General features: G+C 38.9%; 1 protein-coding gene across 1 annotated transcript in view; it reads right to left on the bottom strand.

The window, feature by feature from the left end:
- Positions 1–2,590: 2,590 nt before the first annotated feature.
- The window catches only part of igdcc3 (immunoglobulin superfamily, DCC subclass, member 3), an 89,157-nt gene continuing 66,575 nt past the window's right edge, over positions 2,591–25,172 (bottom strand). The window contains exons 8-14 of the mRNA XM_057345887.1: positions 14,832–15,079; positions 13,685–13,849; positions 13,251–13,439; positions 12,832–12,936; positions 12,565–12,700; positions 11,408–11,648; positions 2,591–8,918 (exon numbers count right to left, since the gene is read on the bottom strand). Of these exons, the coding sequence (XP_057201870.1) occupies positions 8,790–8,918; positions 11,408–11,648; positions 12,565–12,700; positions 12,832–12,936; positions 13,251–13,439; positions 13,685–13,849; positions 14,832–15,079 (1,213 nt within the window). The 3' untranslated portion in view covers positions 2,591–8,789. The remainder of the gene's footprint in view (positions 8,919–11,407; positions 11,649–12,564; positions 12,701–12,831; positions 12,937–13,250; positions 13,440–13,684; positions 13,850–14,831; positions 15,080–25,172) is intronic.

Genomic DNA, 25,172 nt, shown 5'->3' on the forward strand with positions numbered 1-25,172 from the left:
AAATCACAGAAGGCTGAATGAGACTAACAGGGAACCATAGCAGGACTGTTTGGATTAAACAACTATACAGACTTCAAATACTGCAGTGTTTAATGCGAGAGAGAGCAGGGACCTGACGAACACACGCAACACGTTTTTATTAAATGTTTGGATCACTATGTTGTGTCGTTTTTATTGACAAATGTAACGCTATCAATGTCAATGCAAGTAAATAACTATAGGCCTATGTAAAACGTGTAGTTATAACGTTTAAGGATAAATGTTGCGCAGTTACATTATGTAATGTTGGCATCAAATCTGCGTTCTATCTACACATTGCTATTTTAAAATACTCATATTTTAAAATACTTTGCACTGTGAATGAACGTCGAATTAATTTCAAATCCACATAGAACATTTAACAATCATTGTATGGTGTCATTTTATTGTCGTTAAAATGTATGAAATATAGACCCAGTTTCACAGACAAGGCTTACCTTAAACCAGAACTAGGCCTTAGTGGAATTAGGATATTTAAGTCGCTTTTATAAAAATGCCTCAGTAAAAAACATTACTGGCGTGCATCTTGAGACAAAGCAATGGCAATGGTATATTTTAAGGTATTTCAGTGCACGTTAATTTCAGTTAAGACAACTCAAACTTTCATTTTAGTCTGGGATGATTCTTAAGCCTTGTCTGTGAAACCGGGTAATAATCTATTAATACGACTAACACCGTTTAGGAAAGCGATGGACTGCCACAGGGTGCATTCAATGGCTTTATTATTCAGGAGATGAGTATACTTTTATAAAATATATTAGGATGTGAACTTCTGCTAATTTAAAATCTGTCATAAAAACAGGATTTATTGGTTTTAATTAAGTGACCGCCCTAAAAATAGAAATAATCTACCATGATCTCCGTATGTAGATATGCTGAACACTGTTACCGGAAATGACATCAAGGAGAACGCGGAAGACTACTTGCAAGTAGACCATTGTATATCGAATCCCACGCTATGGGATGGACAATTTCTCGAAAATAATTACTACAGCAAGAAACTTTTAATGCTTTTAAACCTAGGCAACTTGACAGACTTAAAATGATTGATTACAAGCCAAAGTGCATCCACATTCATTATTTTGCTGTTTCTTCTATTATAAAGATTGATTTGTGTGGTTGGATATGTCAGAAGCTTAGAAGCCATTTCTAGACTAAGTAGATCCATTAATGTCAGATTTGATGGGGTGTGGGTGATTTCGAGGATGATTAGACTCATTTCTTTTTGAATTTACACCACACATGTATGAAACTCGGGGTTGATCTGGCTGAGTGAGTGGGCTTTTAATGCGATTACTGATCAAATGTTCTCAAATGTATCAACATTTTATTTTTTCCTCTTTAGTGGAAGGAGATGGTGGAAAGTGTTTATTTGTTTTTTTTAATCATACAGAAATTAATAAAAAAACTCAACAAAACTCAAGACTCAGAATTCAAGTCATGGATTAAGGATTTGGGACATTGTCAAAATCTACAGTAATGTGTCTCATATTAATTTGTGACGTAGTCACGAAGTTTAATCTATATATCTTTATGTACAAAATTTCCCCTTTTTTGTGTCACTCAGCACGACTTTCAATCGAATGTATTTTCTTACAAAGTATCTCATTTGTACGTTTTATTATTCCCCTTTAACATTAGGGACATGGTTTGGGTGGGTCTTTATCGTTGCTTTGCCACCTCGTAAAATTTGTGGTTTAGCTAAATTTGTCTTGGTGCCTGTGATATTGAAATACGACTTCCCTTAATATCAAATTATATATATTTAAAAGCATATACACAAATGTATCGTATTGTATACCATATAGGTATATAAAGTTGTGCTCAGTGACACGAAGAAAATGGGAAATTCGTGTCCATGAGCATGAATCAATTGATTCAAAATTTTGTAACTATGTCACAAATGGCCTTGAGACTGGATTGGTGCAACAACGTCCTTGGATTTTCTTCAATAATTCAAGAACAACATTAATTCATCTGGTTTTGACTGAATATATCCTGCAATAAAAAGCCAAAATAAATCACTGTCTGTATAGGCTTACTGCTGTGGGACTGGGAGAGTGAGGTTGTGCAGCAAAATGGATTTTTTAACGTACCTTAATAAAAAATAGTAAAGTAAAAAAAATGGAAAGTGTTAAGCCTGGAGATTCTAGATCAGGAATATTGCAAGACAAAGTTGCAATCTGTGGGAACAGAAATCTGATAAATGTTTCTGTCAGTGAATCGGGGTAAATTATTCATGAATTTCCACATGCAGTGTGATCAATCCATGTGCAATATACGCTGCGGTTACTGCGGCTAGTCAATTAGCAACCATTCCAGAAAGCTGACGAGAGAAATTCAGATCCTCACGCGTTTGCAAACAAACCTTATCCAGACAGAAATACTGTACATGCTGCACACACAGATATAGATTCACTAAAGCACTTTTAGGGGCACGGGGAAAAGTAGACGAAGATAGAAAGAGTTCATTGAAGCAGCAAAAATTCACCCAGAAACAAATGAAACCATGTTTTTTCAAAACTAGAACTAGTTTATTGTCATCATTGTTATTGACTTTATTTACTCAGTGTTTCACAATGAACCTTCAAACAATACAAACCACTAAAAACGGTCTATTATTCTTTCTTTATATAAATATACATATACACATTCAAATATATGCATATATGTACATACACAACAGTGACCAGCTGTGGTCAAACGGGGTACAGACGTCAGATTTGGAAAAGACAAACAATAATCATTTGTTCTTTGACAAATGCTGTGAGAAACATCGTTTTTACGGGGACCTGCATTACAGAGAGCAGGTGAAGAGGGAACACACCTCACACACCGGCAGCTGTGTGTGAGGTGTAAACTATTGTGCTATCGTCACTTTCTCTAAAAATGTCTTCTGTGAGGGGCAGAGGCTGGCTGGATGGTGAAACAGTGCTGCTGACCATAACATGCAGCATAACAGCGAGGGCTTGAGTTTTCCCCGAGCACCCCTGCTGTGCTTCAGAATTAACGTTTGTACAGCAGACTTTAAACAATGTGTGATACTGTAAGTGTGACATATTTCCATAATACACAGTTATTAAATAGCTGTACACAAATGCAGTTTGCAAAATGAAAGATTAATGCATCATTTCCCACATTTTCAAAAATGAATATGAAACATTTTGACAGTGAGTCTTTGAAGTTCTTGAAAAAAAAAGTAAAACTTTTCAATTCAGATGCAATATAACTGGAGGTGAGTGGGCAGAAGAGGTGTTGAATATACAAAGGTAAGAACAAGGTGCACATACAGTCGCTCATAGTACACAGACGTGACAGAAATAGCACCATATAGTAAGGAAATGAAACAATATTTTGTATGACAAGTGCTTTAGTCATGAACACAGTTTTACAGAAGTGACAGTCAGTACAGTTAACAAAAGTAAAAGCTGTGATACACAGTTTAGGGTTCAAATCAGACAGAACAAAGACTTCAATCCAGAAATGGTTAACGCCAGTCAAGGCTTTTTAACATATTGTGCTTCCTAACTGACGCTAATACAACGTGTTTTGAAATATATGTTTTTATCAATGTAATTGAAACAACTGACAAACATTCAAGGCTTTTTCACCTTAAGCGCTACGGATTGTATCTTTGTCATGCTGTCATTTACCAAACACGACAAATTCTCTTTGCTTGTTAAAACCAACAAATGTACAGTAATACACTATGGAAGCTAAGCAGGTCAGCAGGTCAGCATGCAGCAATGTAAATAAAGATTTAAATCTTAAAATGTTCACTTCAAGAGATTATTCATAGCATATGTGACCCTGGACAACAAAACCAGTCTTATGGGTCAATTTTTCAAAATTGAGATTTTTACATAATCTGAAAGCTGAATAAATAAACTTTCTATAGATATATGTGTTGTTAGAATAGGACAATATCTGGCAGACCATCCACTCACAAAAATAAAGTTTTTATATAATTAAGGTAGGACATTTACAAAATATCTTCATGGAACATGATCTTTACTTAATATCCTAATGATTTTTGGCATAAAAGAAAAATCGATAATTTTGACCCACACAATGTATTTTTGTCTTTTACTAAAAATGTTCCCGTGCTACTTAAGACTGGTTTTGTGATTCAGGGTCACATATGGTCTGCACCTGTTGTCTCATAAAATCTCTTTGCAATGTCAGAATCTTTCAATTATAACCAAGTTACTTTGTGTATAAGGATACCAGGAAGGGACATGATGTAACAATTCATCCTCAATTCACATACAGGACTGTTTACAATAGTGTTCTCTCCCCATAGGAATTACATGATAAATAGTCACACCTTTAATACATGATTTAGACAACAACAAACATTTATATTTAGGTGTTTTTGTTAAAACCCCATCCAGCCTGCTAGCCTCTCAAGTTTTTTTTGTATTTGACAGCATGCCAGAGATCCAGCCCTACAACTTAAGGTGAAAATAACAAAGGAATATTTTTAATGAAAGCAATTTTATTTTTCAACATAGCACCAGATTTTCACACGGTGAATGTCATGAAAACATTTTTCTGCGAAATGACTTTTAGGACCAGTCAATTTTATTTTTGTATGACATTCCTTTTGCAACAGTTAAGCGAATCCCCTATAAATTGTCATTACTAAAACATTCCCTGTAATTTAGTGCTTTCTGTTAGATTTTACTGTAAATGCCACAATACAAAATATCTTAATAGTCCTTTAAACAGGGACTGTTCACCCAAAAATGAAAATTCTGTCATCATTTACTCATCCTCAAGTTATACATTTCTTTGTTCTGTTGAATACAAAAGAAGATATTTTGAAGCATATGGAAAACCAAACAGTTCTGGGGCACCACAGACTATCATAGTACAAACATTCTTCCAAATATCTTTCTTTCAGCTCAGTAGAACCAAGAAATTCATCCAGGATTGAAACAACTTGAGGGTGAGAGGGTGAGACAGAATTTTCATTTTTGGGTGATCTATGCCTTTAAACAAAATCTCATTCTTCACAGTACAATAAGTAGAATCATGTTCTTGACAGTATTCAAGAATTCATCTATTCAGTCGCTTGTGCTGTGTAAGCTGAGCCATCGGACTTGACATTTGTGAGCAAGGTAGACTGTACTAGAAAAGCATCAAACTGTTTTAAGCCATTGTGTGTGTGTGCGTTAACTTGTGAAACACATTCTGCTGTAGCTTCACCTCCTAGCGAAGGATATAAACGCTCACCCGTTTAATCCCTGTCCTGAAAGGGGCTTAACAGACTAAAACTGGTGCATATTATGTCACACAAAACCGTGTTTGTTTTACACATTCAAAGTTTGAACTTTCTGCTGCTCTGAATAGGTCCGTGTTGCCATAGCGTTGCTGGGAGCCGGGGCTGCTACATGTTAATGCTTCAGCACCGAGTCTCCCTGGGGAAAGCTGGGATGCAGGACTAATGCTGACACAAACATGTCTTTCTTTACAGGGATGCGACAGCGAACGCGTGTGTGTATGCGTGTGTGTGTGAGGTTTTTGTTCTTTCCACGATCCAAACTAAAAACTGCACTAAATATCGAAGTAAACAAAGAGAAACAAGTGTTGCGAGCAGAGAGCCTGCATGGGGACCTCATGCTTTATCACAGTAACTTTTTATGATGATGGTTATCCTCACATGGTCCATGCATGCGAAACCGTTTTTAAGTGCTGAATCTCCCTTTAAAGGGGCAGGAATGTGTCACAGAGTAAGAGACACATGGAAGTTCAGGAGTCTCACTAGAGAATAGTTTTTCTTTGGAAAACAGAGAGAAATCAAATTGGACAAATGTAATGTGTAAGGTGACTGATAGATCTGATATTTGATAAACACAAATCACAGCTGAAATTAACAGCTGTTTATGGCCAAACAGGGCTACCCTAATACAAACCAACCAATTTGTCATAAAACACAGATTTCCACATTTTGGCATCTAATACATTCCGTACAAGTGTTTTTCTACTTAAGCCTGACAAAACACTGTTTTCAAACACAACATTGAATTGTGCCGAAGTGCCTCTTCAGAAACAAACAACACACCGCCATAAAAGCCAAATCCACCAGAAAACAACAAGTGCATTAACCTGCGGATGACATTTTTGTAACAGCATTGACAATTGTATTGCATTACACAACCCAGTTCTTCTTATAATATTCATATTACAAGAATGTCGAGCGCACAAAAACTGTACAATAGATATTTCATAGAAACTTCAACAGCACGGCGTAACACATACCTTCCGTTGTTCAATTACTTCTATTAAACACAGCCAAAGAGTTGAGCACGTATCTGTATACAGACAACACAGAAGCATCTACGGTATGCATTCGGTACAATAAATATACAGCACATTGTTCGAGACATTTCTACACTGTAATATACTGTGCACTTCTGATGGGATCTGGTAGTTACAGGAACATGTTGTATATGAACAACCGCTTGATTATCTAGCCTTACTTTGTCAATTCCTTAAAAAAGGATTGATTGTAGAATTTCTGGGCATTATGAAATATGCAAATGTGACTCATCATCCACACAAACACTCACAATAATGGCGATCATATACTGTACATTTTTATGGTGGCAAATACAGAATATGGATTCGGGTACTGATGTTGAAGTCAGACACAAGTCTCACACATCTGATCAAGGTGGATTAAACTCAATAAGACAATCTAATACAGAAACACAACGCAGGTGACTAAAACAAATCACATCATAAAAGCGAAGAGTATGAAAAACGAATGCATTTCTGCTTTTATCTTACTGAGAGATGTTCTCTACTGATGTGTGTATGTACATTATGTGTGCGCGTGTATATGTGTCTGTACTATACAAAAAATACCATCTCCCCATAAGAGCAGGAGTGACCTGAGAGCATGGCTGCTGTGTTGAGGTAGGTTACTAAGAAAATATATATGCACCATCTGGGACATCAGAGGAGACAGAAAATCTTGCTGGTATTTGAAACAGCTGGTCTTGGATTGAGTGGCTGAGCACACAGTGAACACCAATTGAAAGGTGGTTCAAAAGCAGGCCAGACACTGTGACACGTGAGGAGACGAGCAGACCAGCTCAGAAATCATCCTTTACTTGTATTCTGCTAACTGATGAATGTGTGGTTAGGTGCATACAGCACAATATGACCGATGCACTTTGTGCTCCCTGATCAGCGTGGCACTAAAACATGGGAAGGAGGGGTATGCGATGTATGTGTGTGATGTACAACTCCACACAGACGCCTTAAGAGTCTTCAGTGTCTGACTTTGGCTCCTAAAGGAATGTAGGTCGAAGAATACCAGAATGCTCAGTCTTTCCATAGTGATGCTTCTATGTTCGGCTGTTTTGTTCAATTCATAACATGCAGCAGGTGCATCACATCAGACCGCATTGTTTCGTTTCTAAAGTTGCTGGAGAGTTCAAATCACAACTTCTGCAGTTACAACTTTGATGATATATCAAAATGTGCGATATGTGTATCAACAGTGACTGAGTATCCCAGACCGGCAACGATTAAGTTGACTAATATATCAGCATCCACAGAAACAGCATATGTGCTTAAATCTGAACAGAATGTTTTATATATGAGTATATTTGCACGCTTATTCGTTTGTTTCACAAAACATGCAAACACGTGAAACCGAACCATTCAAATACCCATGGACATCATTTGTATAGCTTTGTCCAGCATGGTTACCTGTCTTCTCGCAACTTTAACAAGTTGTTTCTGAGAGCGGCAATTTTATCCTGAAGTCATAACAGTGCAGTTTTTCTTATAAAGTCTTTCCAAGTCGACTACAATTAAAATAAAAACACTCTGTTCAGGAACAAACAAAAGGAACAAAATACAATCCAACGTGAATACTAGGACATCTTTACAAGCAAAATTCATACAACAATGTCATTTGTCAATTGGCATGAGGTTCTGACATATCAAAACACAGCAATTGATCAACATGGTGAAGCCAGGATCTCACGAACAGAAGCTCCGTTTCAATTTGAAAGAAGAACCACAATGACAAAAACAACTAAGTTATTTTGAGGTAGAACATTGACTTTAACATTTGGAAGTGCTATATGTTAGATTTTCTTTCGTGGTTTGCCCGCAGCGAGCAGGAGAGCGGCAGTCCTTGAAATCTGAGGTAGAGAAGCCCCTTTTTCTTTTCGACTGAACGCTTGATGTGTAGAAACAGAACAGACAGCAAGATACAGATCTCAGAGACTTCCTAAAACACATTCATTCCAGCTGAGGTAGGGTTTTTTGTCACAAGTCCTAAGGTTCACATAGCCAACTCTAAAGTCTTTATGAAGGCTAAAACCTAATAAAAAAACATTGATATCACTGAAAACAAAAATCCTGAGAATAATCCCTGGAAGGTGGTCTCTGTCTCCGAAACCATTGGTAGGCTGATAGCAGGCAGCAGGTCATTGAACGTGTTAAAAAACTGAAACGTGGTTAAAATCTCGGACTGAAAGTTTCTGCACACTGCCAAACGGGACTACAAGAACGTGTTATTTCGTTTACCTACCCATGAGGAATAATAACTTTCCTTCACCCACTAGGAGGACAGATGGACCCCAGCATTATACTGTCCAGTGATTCCCGCAAAGGGAACGTAATATACAAATAATATAATCTTTGCACAGAAATAAAAAAGGTGAATACTTCAGTTGACCTGAGTTGGACAGGAGTCTTAGTGGAGGATAGAGGAAGTTTCTTCATCAGCCTTCCTCCTCTGCTGGACGCTGCTGGAACTGCACCTCACACTCCTCTATGAGGCTTAAGTCATCCAGGGGAAGCGTGGACATCTGAGTATCATTGAATGAACAGGACACCAGAGAGCTCTCAATCTGAAAAGAAGCAAACACAACTATGTTAACAATGTAAAAACACCAAAGTGCTTTGATTTATTCACATATGTATAAATACATATATGAGTGCCCATTAAGGTCAATCTAGGCTATTGAGGTCAGATAAACTGTCCAGAGTATAATGAGATGTTTTTTAACAGCTTTAATACAATAAAACCTTACATAATACTTTAATTAATACATATCTAAAAGTGGGAATGAGCAGGACGATGATTCTGCGACATAAAAGTGATATCTGGGTTACCATAAACCATTGTATAGTTATTGCAAACTTTAATATCTATCAAATTTGCGTTTTTTTTCTCTCTCACTAGTATCGTTTTATTTGAATTGCACTTATTCTAGTCTCATTTTGGGTTTTGCTCAAATATAAATAATTGAGCTTGCATCAGGAGCAATTTGGAGATTTTAGCTTCATCTAGTGGTGAGGTTGTGAATTGCAACCAACGGCACTCCACCCCACCTCCTTGAAGCACTACGGTGGCTGACAGAGAACTAAGATGTTGTCACCTTTTCGCTTGTTTGACGAAGGAGATAACGTATTTACAAAACTCGCTCTGTAGAGCAGTTTGTCCATTTAGGGATAATGTAGAAACAACATGGTGAATTCCTGCTAGGGGACCTGCAGTGTATGTAGATAGAAATAGCTCATTCTAAGGTAAAAAAAAGCTTCATTATGTCTTTAGGTCTTTATACATCTCTGAAGACATAGTTATATATTATATTGCATTTGCATCAATAGATCCCCGAAAAAATGAGACACTGGACCTTTAACTTATAATGCACTTACTAAGTGCATTAACTTAGTACAGACTTGGTAAGGTAAAATATCACAATAATATAAAATGTTTTCCACCCCCAAACATCTGTTTCATCCACAACAGGGGCGGCATTTGCTTATGGCAGAGTATGGCAGTTGCCATACCCTAGCATTCAGACAAAACAGCGAAAACAAAGTGTGCTTCCGAGTTCGCCTCGCAGATAATAAGGTGGGACGGATAGTACGCGTATTTGGCATGCTGTCCCGGGACGAGGGCTCCGAGCTCTGTGATTCTCCCCGAACTTGGAGCACCCGTCCCTTGACTGGGGAGAGGGCCCCGGGCCCGGTGTGTGCCTGAACCATACCCCCCAGTGCTGAGGTGAAACGGGCTACTGTTGTGGAGTTGGGGTGGAGGAGGGATGTTGGGAGACATTCGAGAGAATGGAGGCAAGGCAGCTTGGCTATTTATAGGGCTGATAGGATGATTGCTGTGATTGCTCAGCGAAAGCCAGCCGAGTTAATTATCTGCATGTGCTCCTCCCTAACCTTTTTAATAAAACATCATATATTGATGCTCATTAAAGATAATCAAAGTATTTTAGACTGCAGTATATTTCTTGTATGGGCATCGGAAGCATGTGTATTTCAGTGAGTAAAAACGACACTTACTCACCAACAGCTTCAATGGTGTAGTGAGTAAGACGCGTGACTAGGTTTGAATCCACCTTTTGATTGTCTACACTTTCACATCACATATTAGATCATACAGGCATTTATTTACTAAAAAATGTCTAACAGGTGTTTAATAATAAGTGTATGGTAAAGTAAGGGGTAGTAGTGAGGTCTTTAATGTCGACATATGCCAATAAATTGGCAATTATTATTTTTATTTATATATACAGTATATATATATATATATATATTATACTATTGGGCAATTTATTTTTTATTTTAACAGTCACAAAGCTATCTGATCTGCCCAAGCCAGATGTATAAATATTGCAAGATGAATAATATTTGTTACGTTATCTGTGAATAATTAAAAAATGTACTCCATGTGCCGGTATTGCGCAGTCGCGGTTCACTGCACTAAATATCTGCGCGTCTTTTGGATTACCTGTGTTTTCATTTGGATGTCACAGATTTTGCACTTCTTCAACCTCGCCGCTAATTATGCAAAAGACTACACTGCAACAAGGCTGTTCATTTCATTTTATGTTTGGCCTATGTTTAGACTCGTACCCGATTAACATAGTCGTTGGTGGTTGTTATGACAACATCTGGCTGTGGGTTTGGAGCGATTGTCACACACAGTATAAATGGTTTGACAGATGGTTTATTAGTCATTTCTTTGGAGTTGCCCTTTTGCTGCAGAATTGGAGCTTTAAAAAGCACATTTTAAAAGATATGAGGGTAGGTTTGTTATCTGTAAGTCTCTGTGCATGGTTGTGCATTCTTTCAGTTTCGTGGAATCTTGTACACATTTTGTTGAGATTTGATGTGGTATAATTTATGGTTCCGTTACTTTTGAATGTCGTTGTTGTATGGCCAGAGGAAATTTTGTCATAGCCTAGGTTTTGGTGAAAGGCCGCCACTGATCCACAAACATCTGTTTCATCCACACACAGTCATACATGCCCTCTTTGAGAAGAATAACAACCATGCAATCCACATTTCTATAAACGTATGCGTTTCCCCTAAGGCTTACCGTGTGGGTGGCGTCAGGTGGATGGGAGAAGTGGGACGGACCTGGAAAGAGCCTCTCCATCTCATTGGAGTCGGTGCAATTCTTCGCCGTGTGAGGTCCTCCATTCCCCTCTGCGCTGAACCTGTGGGGGCCGTTCAGGGCCAGAGCTCCCTGTGAGGAGGAGGAGGACTCCGGCACGGCTCCCGCTGCTGGGTTACGGCCGACCTGTCTGGTGGCCTGAACAGTTTTACACATCATCAACCTGCAATGAGAGAATGATTCAACACAGGCTGCGTCCAATGAAACCTTTCTTAGCGGACACATATAGAACATAGGTTCTGAAATGTTACCTCAATAAGAACTAACAAGCCAGAGGAGATGCTTTTCATGGGATTTAGCTGTCTTACCACCCACAGCAAATAGGTCTATTACACTAAGCTTGTGTAAGCCAAATGCTTAGGGTTTACCACACAATTTACAGCCGCAGAAATATTTAAGAGACCATTCAAAATTCCAGGCCATTCCAGTCCAGTGTCTGTAGAATTTCATCAAAATCAAATCAGGAGTGACAAAGTCATCCAAAAGACTGACAGCATGACAAGACATATGAAAACTGTGATAAAAAAAATCGAGGTTATCAAATAAACTTTTCTTAAATACATGCACAAATATTAATGTTGTATTGCTTAAAAGAGCATATGAACTTGGTTTTTTTTTGCAGTATTTGAGATCTGAAAAAAAAATACAGTGCATCTTTTCTGTTATTTTGACCTGATTCTACAGTGTTTGTTTTCTGCAAATAAATGCAAATTGAAACAATATTTTTATTTGAAAGTTGGGAGAAATATTGTTTGTGGTTCACAGAATGAAACAAAAATGATCATTTTACCTAAACACATATATAAATATTAAAAGTTAAAATAAAAAACGGTCTCTTTTTCCCGTGGCTGTATACAGAATATCTGAATCCTCCACATCGGTGTCGCCCAACCCACAATTTACAAATCTCTCTGCTGGCCTAGCTGAACCTGCCATCATAATAAATGGATTTATTTATTCATATTTGAAAGCCACGTCAGCAAAAGGGCTGCCTTCATGGCACGTACAGATTAATAACAAATTCATATTTTATTCCATTTGTACTAGTGGCAAAACCACAGACAGCATCGATTCCTCACCTTCCTCTGTAGCTGAACATGAGAAAGAGGAGACAGAAGATAATGCAGGTTACTCCGATGTGGATGCCGATGATGATGCCCGTGGTGGAGCTCTTACTCTGTTCGTCTTTTACACAGTCACAAGGAGTATTCAGCACTGCAGGAGAAAACACATACAGTGACATAAGTCATGCATGCAAGAGAGCTGCATACAAAAGAGTTACTTTTTGTACATAATTTACAAAAAGCCAAACAGACACGCATGGTGAGTGAATGAGACTCGGTCACCTGATTTCTCCATCGACTCCTTGAGAGACACGAAACGCAAAGTGGCATTGCCCTTTCCATGCTGGTTGAAAGCAAGAATCTTAATTTCATAAATAAATGTTGGGTCTGCAAAAAGAGGCCAGAACAATGTCATAAAAACATAAATGAGATGAAGATATCATATTCATATATATCTTGCGTTGTTTGATAATGCCTACAGTGACCAAATAAGAACGTACTATAGTACTCACAGCTCCACTGAATAAATTCAGTAGATTTTCCTAAAATCAGCTCATAACCTTGGTCTACATATGTAATTATTGTGCTTGGACGTAAATTCATCTGCAGCCCTGCAACAGGCTAAGATCTGTAACACACTATTGTTGGTGTTCCACTTCACCTCGAAGAATGAAGCCCTGAACCCCCGCGGCCAGACTCACCCAGCTGAGTAATGTTGTATTGAGTCACGTTCCGTGGAAAGGTCAGTGGTCCCGTGAAGAGGGGAACGGGGACCTTACGGTAGTAGAGGATGAATCCTTCCTGCTGGCCCATCTTAGCGGAGGGCTCCCATGTGGCCTGAACCACCGTAGAATTAATCACCTTCGTGAACAGCACCGGGGGGGCAGGAACTGCAACCATAGCAAACGCAGAGCCTCAGATTTAATGTATTCCATCCGCAAGATAGGAAGGGGAAAAACAAAGAGTGTGAAAGCTACCCCGAACAAACACTGCGCTGTGTCAAAAACACCTCTCTATCCTTAAGAAGTTATGTTTTTTTTTTAAGTAGCCCCTCGTGGCTTTTTAAAAGAAACGTAATTAACAACTCATAAAATACTGGAAATGATACAATTGCTCAATAAAATGCCATTTTTACCTTCTCCCAGGGTGCTCTCCACAGCGCTCTCAGAGGCTTTGCTGGCTCCACGGGACGTGTAAGCTTTCACATAGAAGCTGTAGCTGGTGGAAGGTTCCAGATCTCCGATCACCTGCTGCAGGGTGGTTTTACTCACAGCCTCCTGGTACTCCATCTCCATCGGGTCTGAGGGTAAAGAGTGAAATGAAGACTAAAGATCAATCATAACAATTTACCTCTCAAATGCTAGCCGCTCTCCTTGCCACATTTATGGCTGCAGTAAATGTTATCATCCTATTATTAATTCAAGTCGAATCGCTACCAGTAATCATAGACATAATAAATGACTCGGACTGCGAAACAAATCCCATGGTGCTGCGAGGCAGCGAGACTTTGAATGTAAGATTGCCTTTCTTCTAGGCATATCAGGGTCTCTGAAACCTAAATTACAGCAGCGGCTAATGGTCAGTCCCTTCGGCTGATAATCAGCCATCTGATGGAACCGCAGAGGAAATAGAATGAGAGATTGTGGAGAGGGAAAGCTTAGCGGAGCACACCTAAGGGCCCTTCTGTAAATGCCTCAGATCAGCAGCTCGGTTGTATTCGCTCCAGCACAGATAAACATCAACATGCAATTTAAAAGCTTCCCAGGAGAGAGGCACGGACATCTGAATATACATCCATTCTCGTGACGAGCTTTCAGGAGCAACCTTCTAGTGTCTGGCCTCTCGTAAATAAACACATAAATACTCCATCTATTGCTGATGGCAAGAGAAAAGGCAATCATGTGCTATTGACTCCTAATCTCCACGATTTCCATAAAGACAGCTAGGGAGAATTGAATAACGTCTGTATTTCATTGAAAATGCACGTTCACTTAAAATGAAGGTATTGATTTACTGTAATGTGTTTTACATACAGTCCTGGAGAGGATTACATTTTGTTTGATTTTGCGTGTGAGCTTTGACCACATTGTGGAGATCAAATGTCCCCACAAGCCCAATAAAACCTGAAATCAGTTACACTGCGTCCCCCTGAGGATGTGGTTTAATAAGCATACTAAATCATGTCTTTATTAAAAACGTACATGCAGAAATGGTTGTGCGGTTAGGCTTAGACGCAGCTATGGGAAGAAGAACAAGTGAGAGAACAAACGTGGTTTTCCTACCAGCTGTCTTGCGGATATGAAGCACATATCCAATAATGTCCTGAGTGTTTTGGGTGGGCTCCTTCCAGGACACCTGAATGGAGGTTGGGGAAAGGGCGTCTGCATGTACCTCGGTGGGCACACCCGGCAACCCGTCCGCCCACAGCACGGTCAAACGAGCGCTGGCTTGTGTGGAGCCTGCGCTGTTCTCTGCAATGCATTGATATATTGCCTCATCCTCCGGGGTTACACCATAGATGGTCAGAGAACTGCCAAAAAAGAGAAAAAGGAGGGAGAGAGGGAATGGGGTTGAAGAAAACAATGGAAGCGGATTAGTTGTGTTAGTTTTTCACCTGGGCAGGAGGAAACTGGTCTCATAAAGGCCTACATTAAGCTTCTCACCCAAACCAACCGAACACATGTGACTAACCTTGATCCCCATGTAACTTGTGTGTTTTGAATAAAGCAGATAAAAAATGTGTACACACACACCAACACCATCTCTGGATGCTCATTAACATGAACAAACCCAACCATCTGTCAAACTCCTCCCTCTTGAATCATCCTCTTCAGATTTCTATTCGTTCTCAATGGCCCTCATTTTAAAATGTTCCCCTTCAGTGTTTTTTTACACCACCTCCTCCTCTGTGCTTCCCCTCTTTCACTGCTGGAGGAGGTGCTGATGGTGGATGGGGAAGCATTATTAGTGGTGAATATATAATAACAAGTTCTCCCCCTCAATCCTGAGGCCATGAGAAAATGAAAAAAATAAAAACAGCTTTTAAAGGGCCAGGATATGAAAACGGTGACCCTCAACTTCCACCTCTCTTTCTCTGTAAGCCCTTCCCGCTTGGGTACATTTTTGTATGCCAATTGTATTGCTGGATAAATGGGAGGGGGTTGCTGCTTTTGAGTGAATGGGAGTGAATAGGTTTACATGTGAAACCGTTCAAATATGTACAGTGTGATTTGCATTTATTCTTTTTACAAGTATGCTGCCAACAAAGGTTTTTTTCTGTGCTGCTTCGTCCAGGGGATTTTATCCTTCCTTTTATGCTCTATGTGTCTAATGCCCAGTTTTCTACAAATTCAGTGCGATTTTGACAAAATGTTTGTCGTAGGGTGTTGAAGTGTTTCGTGTCGGCCAGTATGAACATGCTGTTTCGGTAGCGATTGTTTGTTTACACTCTTGCTCGTGAACTCCACCTTCTCGATGACATCACACATATAATAAAAGGAAAAAGTGATTACTCGCTGAGAAGCAACACATATATTCTGACATTTTATTTTCTATTTTCCACGGCACAACAAGAATGTTGCGGTCAAAACTGCATCATCTAAACATAATCTAAACTACTGTACATGTTGATTGACATCCTGTACATGTAAATAGCTGGAGTGTTTTTAATCTGAGGGTACTTGTAAAACACACGCCAAACGTTCCATTGTGTGTCAATGTGACTGAGTGGGGCATGATGTTTCCATAGTGAACAAGGCTGGACGGCAGCTTCTTTCTACACTGACTTGCTCATCTGAGCCCACACACAGACAGACCACCCAACAGAAAGTCACTAACACATGAGCCACTGACACATGACATTCCTCCCACCCCCCACATTGACTCCACGTTCTTTGGGCCAATCTGTCTATGTTTAGCACTGCGATGAACAGAGGGACACACACTGTTACAATGTCCCTACAACCGTCTAGACAGCACAGTGTGTCACGTATGCTCACTGAAAACACACAGTGGGGGAACGCGTGAGTTTGTGTTACAGCCGGTGTAACAGCGAGCCGTCTGTTGTCAAACATTTGTAGACACTATGCACATCTTCGCTGCCCTTCCAAAACTTTGGATGTCCAAATTCGCAGTTTTTCAGAAAATGGAAAAAACACTGTACTTTTAAATGATTAAATACCGTGTTGTCAAAGTTGTCGAGCCCTTTTGAATACTTTTTATTGGTTAGATATTTGCAAAACCCAGTGACAAACATAAAGGGTGACTAATAATAATGATTTGAAAATAACAAATCACAAAATATGGAGATAAGAGGTTTCAGAAGGACAACAGCGACATACTTATTACATTCATCTTCAGGCCATGTGATTGGACAAAAACAAATGATGACATTAAGAGTATATTTTCTCAAGAGTCAAGACTCAAGAGTATATTTTACATCTGTAAATCTTTGGTGTACACTACTACTGTATATAAACCTGAGCTAATAGCTATTGAGTAGAATCCACAACTCCCATTTTAATTTCATTTTGTTTTTAAGGTCGACTAATCAACTTTACTTAGATAAGCAAATCTGTTATTCTCTCACCATTATCCTCTCAGCCTCAGCACCACACATAACTTTCACAACTGATGTGTTTTCTACAAAAGCTCTTTATTGTTGTTCAGAATGTTGATGTCTGAAGAGAAAAAGCACACAGTCTGCTTGAGGCAGCTGAACACCCTCTATCTGTCTGTATATTCAGGCCTCTCTTCAGACTGACAGAGAACATCCTGAGACAGGGGGGCTGCTATTCAGCACACTGAGAGCATGTTTGCATAGCCGTCACAGAGCAGTGGCTCTTGAATGGGGTGGTCACCCTTATTATTATGCCCTCTAGAGGGAGGATAGAGAGAGATGAGAAAAGGGTGGGCAAGGGGGGTGTTAGATCGCAGATATGCATATGAGTCAGCCTCAAAATTCAGTGAAAGCCTTGTGGAAATGACTGACTGCAGAAGAGGTCAAGGCCAAAGCTTCTTGGATTACCATGAGACAGATAATAGAAAAAAAAGAGCGAACGAAAGGAGATAGGTGGATGCTGTTTTTGTCTGTTCAGCTGCATAACTAATAAAACAAATCATAAAAAATAAGATTTGAAGTTAAAGGTCCAGTGTATGAATTTTTGCGCCATCTAGCGGTGAGGTTGCAAATTGCACCCCTCTCCCTCCCTTTCGAAGCAGTACAGTGGCTGACACAAAACTAAGATGTTGTCACGTTTTCACGTCTTTGCCGAAGGAAATAACGTATTTATGAACAGCATTCTGCAGAGTTTGTCCGTTTACGGCTACTGTAGAAACAACATGGTGAATTCCATGCAAAGGAACCCACGGTGTATGTAGATAGAGGAAATAATTCATTCTAAGGAAATAAAAACATAACGTTCATTATGTAAGGTCTATATACACCACTGAAGACATAGTTATGTATATTATGTCGCATTTCTGTCAACAGATCCTCCAAAAAAATACACACTGGACCTTTAAATCATTTCTCTCAATAGTCAGAACTACAATATTTAAAAAATGACAAATCAAATCTGAGATCAGAACAAGGCACGAATGGGTCATGCATTAAAGCACAAGATCACCATTATCAAACACTTAACCATCACTATAATTGTTACATTCGTACAGTATTATGAACATTATGTGCAACATGTGGAATGCAGACATAATAGAGAGCCTTCTACAACAACTGCTGTAAGTGCTGGTGTGTGCTGTGTGATTTGGCATTTTGATTGCCACTGAAATAGTGTTTTATGTTTATGGAGCTGGCAGTGCACCCCACCCTCTGCTCCTGCACCTATTTAACCACATGACTTACAGTCAGACTGTGCCTTTCAAACACACACCTAACACAGACTTGTAGGATGGACAATATTTTTTGTAAATATGCAAAGGCACACTGTTTTCAAAATGTGTATGATCTTTAGAATAGAAGCATAACGCATTGACAAATAAAAGGCAAAAACAACGGTACTTTTCGGAGATGTGGCAGCACCCAAGAGAGCATTAAGAAGACAAGTTACACTCAAAATGCAGGATTTGAATGAGATGAGGGTGAATAAATGATTTTTTATTTTTTGACTGATGAACTTTAAGCTACTGATTTCACATGATTTCAAATGTACTGCTAATTTGTTTATATAAAAGTCCTTTCAAATGAGAGAAAACCTTGAAATTATGTTAAACTGATGCAATAAATTTACATTATATCATACATTATAATGCATCACCAAATTTTTACACCCTTAATGAACATGAAGGGCAAGTTAACTCATGCATTTAATCAGGCCCGGATTAAGTATTCAGAGGCCCCTGGGCACAAGTGTCTTGTGGACCCCCCACCACCCATACACACACATGCGCACAATAAAGTTTTCAATTATAGGGTACCGTGTAGGAAACACCTCTATGGATTATTATTGGATAACATCGACAAGTTACAAACTATGATCACAACCTGAAGAACAATATCAACACCTGTACACTAGGGTTGCACGGTGTACCGGTGCTACGGTAGCATCGCGATGCTAAAGCTTCAAAATACCCGCGATGCCTCTCTATTTTTGAAACGGTAGTATCGTAGTACCGTAGTTAATGTTGCATATGCGCATTAATATCTATTTGAACACTTACATCTGCCTTTTTGCGGTGTTTATCTCCAAAATGAATGTGTGTTTTGAATGTCTCGGACGAGTTGGTTAAATGATTCACTAACTCAGTGGAAAATTGATGCCACCTACTGGCCGTTTCAGTTCTGCATTTAAAGTAAGCCTAATATTTCCCTTTATAAAGACTGCAGTATCAATTAAATTTGTCCAACATTTGAATTAGTTCCTACGTGAAAAATGATCTAGTGTACTTTAGTATTTACTACAGTAAACTACTAAAATTCATAGATACTAGTGTTTTTGAGTCTTATCATAGTAAATATTCAGTATTTATAGTATTTACAAATGACTAAATGTAAATTTATTTGCTACAATTTATCCAATTACTACAGTTAATACAACAACATATTCTAGTGCAAAGTATAATACAGTTTACTATAGTAAATACAAAATGTTTAATCTAAATCTGTGTTTTTTGTATAGATTGGAATTATATGGCACGGCATCGTGATACTACTTGGTATCGAGATACTTCAGATGGTATAGTATCGTAAGACATGTTTATGGTACCGTGACAACCCTACTGTACACATCCTCCATCATACAGGATTTACACCACATGATTGCAACAAGGCCTTCCTGGACCAGCAACAACAATATTAAGACATTTCCCTGCATACTGTAACTCACTGGCATATGCAAGCAGCACACACTACCACACCTCAACCTTTTAATTCAGTTCTATCAGATTCTTCCATAATTCACACTCAAACAAGCCAGATTCACAAAACTGTTCTTAAAGCAGCAGTCCGCAAGTTTTTTGGAGTAAAAATTAGCTAAAACCAATTGTTGAGCAAGTACATGAAAGAACGGTGTTTAAAACTGTGTCACTACCCTTGCTGGATTCACCACGGAACGCTTGTAATAATGGTTTGTAATTTGCCTTGTCGGGTCAACTTTTCCGGAGATCCTTATTTGGTGTCTTTCGTCTGGGCATCATTTCGTCACATTCGTACACAGAACGAAGAGGATCCGGCTGCTAGCCAGCGCGTGGATGGCGTGAGTGACAGGCGATTTGTAGCGTGTAATCACAAATGCTGGGTAGGATTTCATACAACGTTTAGTATTATTTATAGCGGCGTTTAGTACTTTTACTTTTAAACGCCAAGCAGTGTTGACATCTGGGGATTCATCATTTGTGAAAAACAAGAAAGAACGAACTGAAGATGGTTTACAAAGAAACAGGGAATGTGATCGGACTCGTGCGAAAGTTAATATTGGCAAGGCATTTCAAAGGTGGCGGGAACTCTGTGATCTGAAAGGATTGTAAACGGATGCAGACATCGCTTTATTTCTTCTGAACACGCAAGACAAAATTTTAATATTTCAATAGATGACACAAAAACCGTAGCGCACTTGTTGTGTTAATATAGACGGGTACAGTTTCATCGGTTGTTCTTTCTCGCTTTATGTTCATTATGATAAATGTAATTTAAGCCCTATTCGCCCGGGATTAGTATTATCTGGGGACCTCGTGTGATTTAGAAATGACCTCCCCACATCTGCATTTCATTAGCACGGACAAGTGAAGCCTGTGATTTTACTCAAATTTACGGATTTATATCCCGGATATGATGGCAAGGCTTTGCATATAGTATATATAGTTGTATGATGTACAATGATTTATGACCGTGCCTGTCAGCATTTGATACCTTTTTTTGTGGATCTTCTGTCCGGTTCGCGTTACGGGAGTTTCCATGAGAAATAACAAAATGACCCAGCACCCGAAATAATATCAAAACACTTCAACACAGCCTCCATTTGAGCTATTTGCGTCTGTTTATGTTCTTATTTGTTTCGTGTTATATCATCTGCCATGTTATCTGTGTTTATTATGCGCTACTGATGTACAGTGAAGACTCATCCACGCAGTTGAGCAGTGGCGAATCACAACTCACGTAAAGAAATATCTCCGCACATCACCTGCAGTAGCAATTTACAAACTGAGATGGCGACAAAGAGGCCAATCCTACGGACTGCCGCTTTAAGAGAACCTATAAGAACTTTTTAAAGATTTATAGGAAGTTCTTAAGAATAGTCTTAAATGCAATTCTCAAATATTTTCTTAATAACATCATTTTTTTCTAAGAATAAACGGGTAGTCTTTGTCAATGATTATACTATAAGAGTAATTTGTCAATTTGTTCAACTTTATTTGTGTAACAAGCACCTCGCGACTCACGTTCTTATGTAAGCTAGTAATGTGTTAAACACCATTAACGAGTATTATAAGTAGCCTATACTTCTTTAGCCTATATACTGTACTACGACATCATAATATTTGTGTGTATGTAAACATTTTGCAATGTATGTGAAAGCGCTGTGGATTATATAATAATGAAAGCTAAATATTGGTAAAGTAAGGCAGACCTGATCATCTTTACTGTATATCAATATAATATTCACCAAATACATGTAAAAACAACTCTTACCTTTTGAGATTTAAGACATCCGTTATGGTAGGCCTATTCTAACTCATAGATTACATTTATAACAATAAAGCCGCTCTCATTGACATATTTTCAGTATCTATTGTCAGTTGTGACTTATAACACGACATCATCTAACAAATCACCAGTTTGGTGATCATCAGAGATTTTCTTTCACACAGCCTCCAACTACAGTAGGTTACCATTTGCATATTTACAGACGAACTGTGTTCATGTTTGTATATCCAAACAGACAGGTTGTTGGAAATGCCATAGGCTATTCATTTCATTAAGGAGTCACCTGTCCTACCGTGAATTATATGTGCTGCTTCTTCCTGCCGCTCACTGTACAGAGTGAGGCCGAGAGAGGGGATGCCTGCGCCGGGAAAGAGAGACCTCGCACTCGCGGGGCAGCACTGGCGACATTTTCCCACTGAATGAAATGAAGATTTATCCAAGACGTCACTAGATTTGTGGCTATGCGCTTCTTCTGAACAAAAGCCGCTAGAGGGCTCGTAAAAGTTAAATCAAGAGACAGACTTCCTAAGTTAAAAACATTGTTTTGTATGCGCACCTCCATGTGCACGGGCCAGAGAAGCGCACGGCAGAATGAATATAGCAGAAACACTGTTATGTGAAATTTTCTTCCCCTTGCCTGGGCCCATAATGCCCATTGGATAATCCGGCCCTGCATTTAATATATCCAAAAGCATGCAAAACCTCATACTGTATATATATAAAAAATATAATAATATTACACTGCTTATTCATAAATCTACATGATCTACTTCTAGATGAGCCAGAGCCATGCAAAAGTTGGTGTATGTTAATGTATGCGAGCGCACGAACCCAGACAAATGTTGACAATAGGACGAGCTGATGAGTTTGCACATGCTCAGTGTGCATGTTTACCTTTCAATGTGAGCATATAGTATAGAGTGGCAAGAAAATGTATGTGAACCTTTTGGAGTTTTCTGAATAAATTTGTCATAAAATGTGATTCGATCTTAATCTAAGTCAAGGGTATTGACAAACATAATGTGTCTAAAAATAATAACACAAAAAATTCAGATCTTCTTTGAACACCCTCATTCAACATTCAAAATGGCAGTGGAAAAAGTAAGTGAACCCTTAGAATTAATAACTGGTTGACCCGCCTTGGCAGCAATAACCTCAACCAGGCGCTTCCTGTAGATGTGGATCAGACCTGCACATCATTGAGGAGGAATTTTAGCCCATTTAGCACGTCTCATGTGTATGGCCCTCTTCAAGTCAATCCATACATCTCTATTGGGTTGAGGTCTGGGCTCGGACTTGGACACTCCAAAAGGCGGATTTAGTTTTTCTGAAGCCATTCTGTTATGGACTTGCTCCGGTGTTTTGGGTCGTTGTCCTGTTGCATCACCCACCTTCTACACAGTTTCAGCTGACGTACAGACATTCTCACATTATCCTGAAGAATTGTCTGATATACTTGGGAATTCATCTTCCCCTCAATGATTCCAAGCTGGCCAGTCCCTGATGCAGCAAAGCAGGCCCAAATCATGATGTTTCCTCCACCATACTTTACAGTTGGGATGATGTTTTCATGATGATATGCCGTGCCCTTTCTACGCCAGATGTAGTGCTGTGTGTTTTTTCCAAATAGTTCAATCTTAGCTTCATCAGTCCACAAAACATTTAGCCAATACCGCTGTGGAGTGTCAATGTGCTCTTTTGCAAACTTCAGGCGTGCAGCAATGATCTTTTTAGTAAGCAGTGGCTTCCTTCGTGGTGTCCTGCCGTGGATACCCTGCTTGTTCAGTGTTTTACGTATTGTAGACTCATGAACAGAGATGTTAGCAAGTTCCAATGATGCCTTCAAATCTTTGGCTGTCATTCGGGGTTGTTTCTTTACCTCATTGATGAGTCTTCGTTGTGCTCCTGGTGTCATTTTGACTGGGCGCCCACTTCTTGGTAGAGTAGCAACAGTCCCAAAGTGTCTCCATTTGTAGATTATTTGTAAACTGTAGACTAGTAAATTTCTAAAGTCATTGAAATAACTGTAACCCGTACCAGCTTTATGTAAATCAACAAATCTTGATCGTAGATCCTCTGAAAGCTGGCTCACATAAGCGTGTTCTTCTTGTGCAGAGCAAACTCCACAAGTTTGAGGGGTTTTTATCAGTCAAAGTAGCTGTGGTCCACACCTCCAAACTTATTATCTTAATGATACTCCAGGTCTGCTAAAACCTGACTCCAATTAGTTTTTTGAGGTCATTAACTCAAGGGTTCACATACTTTTTCCACAAGCACTACAAGGTTTTTTTGGTTGTTCCCAATAAAGACATGAAAGATCAAAAAAATGTTGTGTTATTATTTTAAACACATTTTATTTGTCAGTACCCTTGACTTAGATGAAGATCAGATCACACTTTATGACAAATTTATTCAGAAAACCATGAAATTCCAAAAGGATCACATACTTTTTCTTGCCACTGTATCATGTCCTTTGTGTTGGGGGGTGCCATATATGTGTGTGCTGGGTGATTAATGTGTGCACATGCAAGTTTGTTAAATGTACAAATCGATCCTCGCTCGCTTTCCTTGTTCAAACTACTTGAAGGTCAGTATCTCCCTGTCTCTCGTAAGGAACTTGGATATATACAGTAAGTGCTGACAGCCAGGTTACCCTATCCTGCAGATTCACACACACACAAACAATACAGTATATAGACGGGCTTAAATAGACTTTCACAAGTTTCTCGTTGAAAACTGCTGTTTTAAAAGCATCAGTACAGAGATTACGCATTACAGCATCCTTACAATTTAGTGCCTTAAATGTGAGATACTTTTAATGTTCTCAAGTGGATTCTACTTGTAGTTGGGGGCATTTTTTTCTATTTTTAAAACAAAAGATTTAGAAAATCAATTGTTTTGTACATTCCATCCGTAGTGTTTTGGGGTTATAACAAGAATAAAAAAATGTCATTTCGTGTCTGAACAGAGAAATTACACATCTTATATTTACAGATTTTACATTGGCTATGTAATCCTTCAAAAACGGAAACATTAGATAACACCAGTCTGTGATGTATGTAAAACTGATCAATAAGAAGAATGTTTTACTCTGAAAACTGAGTCAATTAGCTAATGGTGTTGCTTAGACTCGGCACTACTGCCCCCCTCTCTCCCTCCATCTTTCTCTTTCCTCCTCCTCTCTCTCACTACCTGTTCTGGTCATTTCTATCAGGTAAAGCCTGTCCCCAGCCTACTTGTTTTCTCCAACTGATTTCCTTTGTCAATGAAAGTCTCTCTTTATCTTTGCTGTTATTCATTTTGTAGAGATTATGAAGACGTAAACGTATAAACGTGCTCTTTAACCACAACAAAATCCCTGGCAATAAAGCATTTACAGCAATAGACATCATGTCAGACTCCATTTCCAAAGACATAATCATAACCAAAGCAGCTGTGGAAAAAACAAAATAGCACAGTGGAG

The sequence above is a fragment of the Triplophysa rosa genome, linkage group LG1 (assembly GCF_024868665.1).
Source record: "Triplophysa rosa linkage group LG1, Trosa_1v2, whole genome shotgun sequence".
Taxonomy (NCBI): domain Eukaryota; kingdom Metazoa; phylum Chordata; class Actinopteri; order Cypriniformes; family Nemacheilidae; genus Triplophysa; species Triplophysa rosa.